Source organism: Cannabis sativa, chromosome 5 (assembly GCF_029168945.1).
Source record: "Cannabis sativa cultivar Pink pepper isolate KNU-18-1 chromosome 5, ASM2916894v1, whole genome shotgun sequence".
Taxonomy (NCBI): domain Eukaryota; kingdom Viridiplantae; phylum Streptophyta; class Magnoliopsida; order Rosales; family Cannabaceae; genus Cannabis; species Cannabis sativa.
Window position 1 is genome coordinate 36004502 of NC_083605.1, and position 7869 is coordinate 36012370.

The window sequence follows — 7869 nt, forward strand, 5'->3', positions numbered from 1 at the left end:
GAAAGACAATGGGTAGATACCTTGATTGGTTTTGATGGGTATGTGGATAGAATTGTGAAGGAATTTTATGCTAACATCACTGATGAGTTTCTCGATGAGGACTCTTTCATGTTTGGCAAAGTTTTTGTGAGAGGACACTGGTATTCCTTCACTGTGAAGGATGTTGCTGAGGCTCTCAATTTGCCTATGGGAATTGAGCCAACTGATGTGGAGTTTGATCGTCAAAAGGTGTTCGGTTATCTCTCTGGTGATAATGAAATTGAACTCTCCGACACCATGCATATGTCTCAACTCACCTATCAACATGCTGCTCTCATGAGGTTTGCCCTATCCAATTGGTTTCCTTGCTCCAATCCGGTAAATGTTTCAAATGAACTTGCTTTCTTTCTATATAAAGTTTCAATTGGTGCTAAAATTGATTTGGCTGACATGATTTGGGAGCAAATTGTCTCTCTTCGAAAGGGTAAGAAACCTAGGCTCAATCTCATTTTTCCTCACTTAATCTATAAAATTTTATCTGATCAAGAGGAATTGATTCTTGAGAATGAATCAATTGAGATGCCTGCTGTTGGAACCACTTTCAAAATTCCTGAGAAGCCTCCTCAAGGAAAAGCTGCTCAAAGAAAGGCTCGGTCTGCCTCCCCTGGTCTTACAATTGATCCTGCTGCTGGATCTGCTTCCACTTCTGCTCCTACAGAAATGGCAGAATTCAACTTGCGTTTGGGAAGAATGGAGACAAGTCAGGCCTTGCTTCTTAGGAAGATGGACAACATCATGAAATACTTCCGACCCAATGATGATGAATAAGTGGTTCAATCTTTTATCTTTTGCTTTTTATTAATGTTTATTTGACTTTATGACTTTGTTCTTGTTTGTTTTTGTTATCTTTGGCTCCTTGATAGACAAAAAGGGGGAGTAGTCATATTTTTTTTTTTTTTTGGATTCATTGAACTCTTTGTTACAACTCTGGACCCTTGGTTTTAGGGGGAGTTGCTTGTTTGTGGTTTAACACTTTTCCGTTTAAAAAGTTGTTTGTGGTTTAACACTTTTCCGTTTAAAAAGTTGTTTGTGGTTTAACACTTTTCCATTTAAAAAGTTGTGTTCTTCGGTTTGCAAGCTTTTCCGTCCAAAAAAAGTTATATGTTTTATGTGTTAGAGAGCTTTCATGCAGGGGGAGTATTTTCTATACTCTTGTATCTTTAAAAAGCTATTTGCTTTGGTTTCTAACACTTGATGCAGGTTTTCTCATAATAAAATGTTTTGTCAATCAAAGTGCCAAAGGGGGAGATTGTTAATTCCATTTTTGGCATATTCAATTGACAAAAATATTTTATTATTTAATGTATATTTCGGCTGGCATATATTGATATGGTTTCCATATTTGTGTAAATCAAACTTGAAAGGAAAGTTGTCTAGCTTTCCTATTTTTGGAAAAAAGGTAAAAATGGTAAGTTTGGTTACCCATTTCGTTTTTATCTAACCAGCTGTGTAATCTGATCTTGTGTTGAGTTTCCCATTTTCTTAGATCAGGTTTCTTGAAGAGAAAACCGGAGCTAGACTTTCCTTTTCTATAAAAGGAAAGTTGTAGTTACTGCCCACGATTCTGTAGGTACGAAACGAAATTCTGGACTGATTGAAGAATTATTTTAGGGAAGTTTCTAGTGGGTTGAGGTCTTGTTCAGACCGAATGTAAGCTGTCTATGAGATGTATATTCATTATAAATACATCTTATAGTAGCTAGGTTTTGCATCTCTTTCACACACTTAGAATTATATTCATATCTTAAGGAAAGAGTGTCTTTGTTATGTTAACTCTTTTATTCACTTTCATATCATAAGAAAAGAGTGTCTTTGATTTGTAGAGAAGAGTTGTTCTACTCTTACTCTGTTTATTTGTTGTTTGTATTGTCTTGAGTCTGTATTCAAGTCTACAACGAAGAAGAACATCAGTGCACCTTCGGGAGAAGGTATTTACAAGCTTTCGGGAGATTGCTTTTGAAGTCTTGCATCGGGAGGATACAAGCACACAACCTTCGGGAGATGGTTGTATAGGCTTTCGGGAGATAGCCTTTAAGCCTTGAATCGGGAGGATTCAAGCACTCTTCAAGGTGATCGAAGGGAGTTCGAGCACTTGGAGTTTTATCAAGATTCGGTTAGTAGGTGGAATACATCAAGCTTGCGGCATACAATAAGAGGGAGTCTATTTATGCATAAGTCAATTACTTTGTATTTTTGATACCGATCTAATGAATCTTATCTCTGGGCGTGGCCCCGTGGACTAGTAACAATCTGAAAGGATTGTTGAAACCACGTACAAAAATCTTGTGTGTTTTTACTTTTATGCACTGTTTGTTTTTCTGGGTTTCTCTGGAGTTACTGAGTTGCATTCTGTAACTACAGAAAATTGTTTTTCAGTACCAGTTTTATTATTCCGCATTTAATTAATCTTTTAATTAAATAATCAAACTGGGAATATTAAAATACGGAATTTCAATAATAAACTTTTTTGTAATAAAATCATATTTACGTATTTATTATATATTAAAAAAATAAATAAATAAATAAAATAAACTAATTATAATAAAATAAATAATTCTTATATCAAGAAAAAAACTCTTCATTAAATAACAGAGCCAATTAAAAATTATTAATTATTAAATCTCTCATTTTTCGAAAATAATAATTTATATTTTATTTTAATATTAAGAAACAACAATTTTTGTTATATACTTGAGTTACTAATTTTTTTTTTTTTTACATTTAATAAAACATAATAAAAAAACACTATAAATTATTTTTATCAAATACATATAAATTTATATTTTAAAAAAAATTAAAAATATATAAAAAAATAAAATAATATATAAAATAAGTTTTTACATACTTTGATTATAATAAACTAGATTATATCATTATCATTATCATTATAATAGATCTTAATAACTCATAGTACTTTGAAATTTATAATTTACCAAACACTCAACTCAGCCTTTTTCCATAGTTCTACTACAACTGTTTTTTCTCACAGTACAGCTACAGCTGCTTTCTCTCACAACACAGTTGTACTAAACTGGTCATTTAAATAATAATTTAATTAAATTTCTTGGCAAAAATAATTGGAGTTTTTACAAAAATATTGAATTTAAGGTAAAAGTTACAATTTTACTGTTATACGGATTTTTTTTTTTACAAAAATACTGTCTTTTTATAAAGGGAAAAAAACAGGAATATTCTAAAAAGGGAAAAATATTACAACAATACTGTGGGCCGGCCCAATGAACATTTGTACAGCCCAAAAGGAAAATTTTACAAAAATACCACTTGCCCTTACCTTCAGCCGCACGTCACAAACGGAGAGGATGAATGAAGCTCCATCGATGCAGTCGGCCACGCAACCATAATGAAACCAGATCGAACGTAAAACAGCTGTAAATCCCGTCGAATTTCAATAGGAAACGATCAAATCCAACGATCTAAACATAAATTTTTTTAAAAAAAGAGCAGGACAACCGTGGAGAAACTGAAATTCAACATTTGATTTCGGTTTTTATAGTGCAATATCACTCAAACGATCGTCGAAAATTCAGATTGAAGCAATGTAAATCTGTATTGAACAGATCTGGAGCTCCCCCTCAAATCCAAAAAAAAGGTATGAACTGAATTTTTTTTTCAACAATGATACACAACATTTTTAGTTGCATTCTGGTTGATTCAATGGTGTGCAACAGGCAATTCATATGGTAAAACCAATAAACAAGAACTGATTCTGATTAAGGAAACAAGGGATACTAATAACTTTTTTTTAATTTTTTTTGCGTTGGCTTACAGTTGCATTATCGTTTGAAAATGGTTTAGAAATCATGAAGAAGTGTTATATGACAAGTACCAAGAGCTAGCATATATACAAGGTAAGATGTATGTTAATGGTAGCAAATTAGTTTTATAATAGTTGTAAATCGATCTGATTCGAATAAACATGATGAAAAATGACAATGAGTAAGAACTATGTAATTTTGGGGATATAATTGTGGTTTTTCAGTTGGTTTACAGTTGCATAATCATTTAATAATAGTTTCATTACGTTTTTTGCAGGAATTTATTGTGGAAAAGATAGAGGACAGAACAGTTTGAGAAATGGTTAGTTTCCCAAAATTTAAATGAAGTTTCTTAATAGTTTTATTCTCGTTTCTTTGTAGTTTATTAACAACCAAAAAAATGGCAAAATCAGGAATCAGGACAGGAAATACAATGCTTGAACAAAGGAACAGAGATAGAAGTAAGTTTGTACTCTATTTCATAACATAATAAAACCAGTTTTAAAATTCGTTGCCTCGGACTAATAACCATTGCAAAAACTCAGGAAAGGAAAGACATTCCATTCCTAGTCTTCTACAATGGAAAATTCGATGATCGAATGAATTATGAAAATTATGAAGCCAGTGGACACTACATTTCTGCCAATTGTAACTATGAAGATTTGCAACAGAAACTCAAAGATGCCCTGGAATGCAACCAAGAAAACACTGTTTTGCAACCGAAATATCAAGTGAAGGAAGGATACCAACCATTGAGGATAAAGGATGATCAAAGCCCGCATTTCTACATACAACTCAACCGAAAGACCCCGACTTCACAACATACCCAATGTGTGTGAATGTCATCAACAACCCAACAACAACCATCGATGCAACATTCTTTGGAAATGACAATTCATTAATTACACATAGAAGCGCCTTCCAACCAATCGAATACAATGCAGCAACAACAGAAGACTCAACAAATCAACAACATATAATTGAAGCAAGAAATCTTGGAATTTGGGGAAGAAAGTTTTGACTTCATGGACTATGCAAAACTTGTGGCAGAGGAAATGGTTAAGCAACTGGAAAACAACGAGAAAAAGGAACCGAAATCACGGATTATGACGAACTACTAATCACGAGATCCGCATCATCCGTAAATAGAAGAAGCACAAATATACAAAGACAAAGAAACACTGCAGAGTGTGCTTGGTTTCTATGCAATTAGGAACAACTTCCAATTCAGAGTTAAAAAATCATGTGCAAGAACATACAAGATTTGTTGTTTGGATCCAAAATGCAAGTGGGCACTAACGGCATCCGTAAACGGGCCAACAAAGTCATTCATCATTCGAAAGTACGACGAAGGTGATACACACTTGTGATCTAAACATCAGATTTGCCGACAAGAGACAAGCTACAACGAAATTGATTGGAAACTACATCAAGCCACGGTTCACCAACATAAAAACAACTCAAACGCCACAAGACATCAGAGGAGAAATGAAACACAAGTATGGGGTCAGAATGAACTACATGAAAGCATGGAGAAGCAAAGAGCACGCGCAAGAAGAATTACGAGGAAAAGCCAACGAATCATACGGAGTTCTTGCCGGTTTTTTGCACATGTTGCAAAAACTAATCCCGAACAATAGTGCACATGGAAACAGAGGATGACAACGGCTTCAAGTACTTGTTTGTCGCCTTTGGATGCATCAATAAAAGGATGGAAGAAATGCAAACCTATAATAGTTGTTGACGGAACTTTCCTTAAATCAACATATGGAGGTACAATCGCTCTCTCGCTTGTACACAGGATGCAAATGGGCACATTTTTCCACTAGCTTTTTCTGTTGTGGATTCAGAAAACAACAACTCATGGCAATGGTTTTTCAAAAAAGTGAGAGAAACATATGGGATTAGAGAGGAACAGTGCTTGATCTCAGATAGACATGAGAGCATAAGTAAGGCAGCTTGTCAAGTATTTCCAGAAATCACACATTGCTATTGTGTATACCACCTGTTAAGCAACCTAAAAGCAACCTTCAAGAAGAATGCAAGCAAGGGATAAACCATTCTTCGGCTAACGACGGAGAGCATACACAGAGAGGAAATTTGAATACCATATGAGCGAGTTGGACAACTTGGACATCCGTGTAAGACCATATTTACAACAAGTTGGATACCACAAATGGTCAAGATACCACTGCAAAAACAACAGGTATTCAACTATGACTTCAAACATTGCTGAATCTCTAAATGCAGCAAACTTGGCAGCTAGAGAGCTACCAATCACAACACTGATGGAGTCATTGAGAGCATTGGTTCAACAATGGACATACACAAACAGGAAAAAAGCACATAAAACAACAACATTTTTAACACCTACAGCAGAAAAGAAATTAGTCGACAACTTTGTGGAATCATTGACAGAAAATGTAATGACATGTTTAATATTTTAGTTGCATTATAGTTTCTTTATAGTTTGTTTTTCGTTGTTATACATATTAATAGTTTTACACTTAATACGCAGGTAAAACCAATAAACGAGACCATGTTCGAAGTCATTGAACTAACCAGATCATGGGTCATCAACCTGAAGGAGAAAACATGCAGTTGCAACAGATTCCAACTTGATGAGTTACCGTGTGCTCATGCGCTTGTCGTTATAAAAGAGATGAACTTGAATGTTTACAACTACCGTTCGGGTTATTACACCACGCGAACATGGCTTGAAACATACATCGGCTCAACATATCCGGTACACAATCACACAACTTGGGATGTGCCACAAAACATAACAGATATCATTGTTCTGCCACCAAACCAAAAAATAAGATCTGGAAGACCAAGGAAACGAAGGTTTTTATCTGAATGGGATACAAAAAAACATAACAGGTGCGACAAATGTGGACAACACGGACACAATCGAAAGACATGCAACAATCAAGCAATAAAATAGATACATATGAAATATTTGAATTGTTTAATTTTGTGTGCAAATTCAAATAGGTTGATCTGTGATGTTCTAAATACATGGGATTTCATTTTTATGAAATTTGAAACAGTTTTTTAATAGTTTCAAAATCGTTTTGTTACAGTTGCGACCCTTTGTAAAATATTAAGTGGCGGAATGACTTCTTCTTCACAGTTTTAAAGGCAGTCAGTCAATAATTGATAAAACATCACTTGAATAAGGGAAAAGGATTAATGGAATACGAAGAATAAATATACATTCATAGCACTATTTAGGAAAAATGAAAACATAGTTTGTATTTAGTTGGTTAATAGTTTCTCTATAGTTGTGCGACCGTATATAAGAACTTGAACAATTAAAAAAAACAAACAACTTTGGGAAATACAAACCTATACAATAAAGATATTATAAGGAGTGAATGTCAAATATCCTAAAAGTTTTAAACCAGCTACATAGTATAAAATCAAATATAATACCTACATTGAAACAACAACACTAAAACTTGTCAAGTAAATAGATTCAACAAATAACAGAATAGAGCCACCAAATTAAAAGATCCTATTTCTTCAATTTAGATGCCTTAGAAGACTTGGTTTGCTTCTCATCCTCCCTGTCAATACTTTCGTCAATTTTCCTTTGTCCGTACGAGTAGAAAAGTGAAGCAAGCTCGGGTTCGATAAACTTCGATGTCAAAGTCTGCAGGGACATCCTTTCCGTGTATAAAGAATTCAGCAAAGGCAGCAACATATGCTCCACAATCACTGTTAAAAAACATAGAGAAAAAATAAACAGTTTAGAAACTAAAAAACAACATAAAAGAAACTTAAAAGAAACACTTACTTCTTCGTCGAGACGCAAGACCACTAAGCTCCACGATTCGAATGGAGCCGTAGGGTCGAAACCGAGGCGAGGAGCTTGTGCTCTATTCTTCCGTAACCCAAGTAAATCGAAAAACAAAGGCAAAGCAACACGGAATAAGCCTTCATCGCATTCCTAGGCTGCGGCATTCATCTTCGCGGTTCTCAAAGAATTGTACAGAAACAACGTCCCTTCGTTCACGTCAAGACGCCCAAAAACCCAATGACTTTCCCT

The 7869-nt window shown here is 34.5% G+C and overlaps 1 protein-coding gene across 1 annotated transcript; it reads left to right on the top strand.

Moving 5' to 3' along the window:
• The first annotated feature begins 5902 nt into the window (after positions 1–5902).
• LOC133038301 (uncharacterized) lies at positions 5903–6824 on the top strand. Its single transcript, XM_061116402.1, has 3 exons — positions 5903–6238; positions 6334–6750; positions 6813–6824. Exons 1-3 carry the CDS (start codon positions 5927–5929, stop codon positions 6822–6824), a joined length of 741 nt encoding a protein of 246 aa, XP_060972385.1. The 5' UTR covers positions 5903–5926.
• The last annotated feature ends 1045 nt before the right edge of the window (positions 6825–7869 follow it).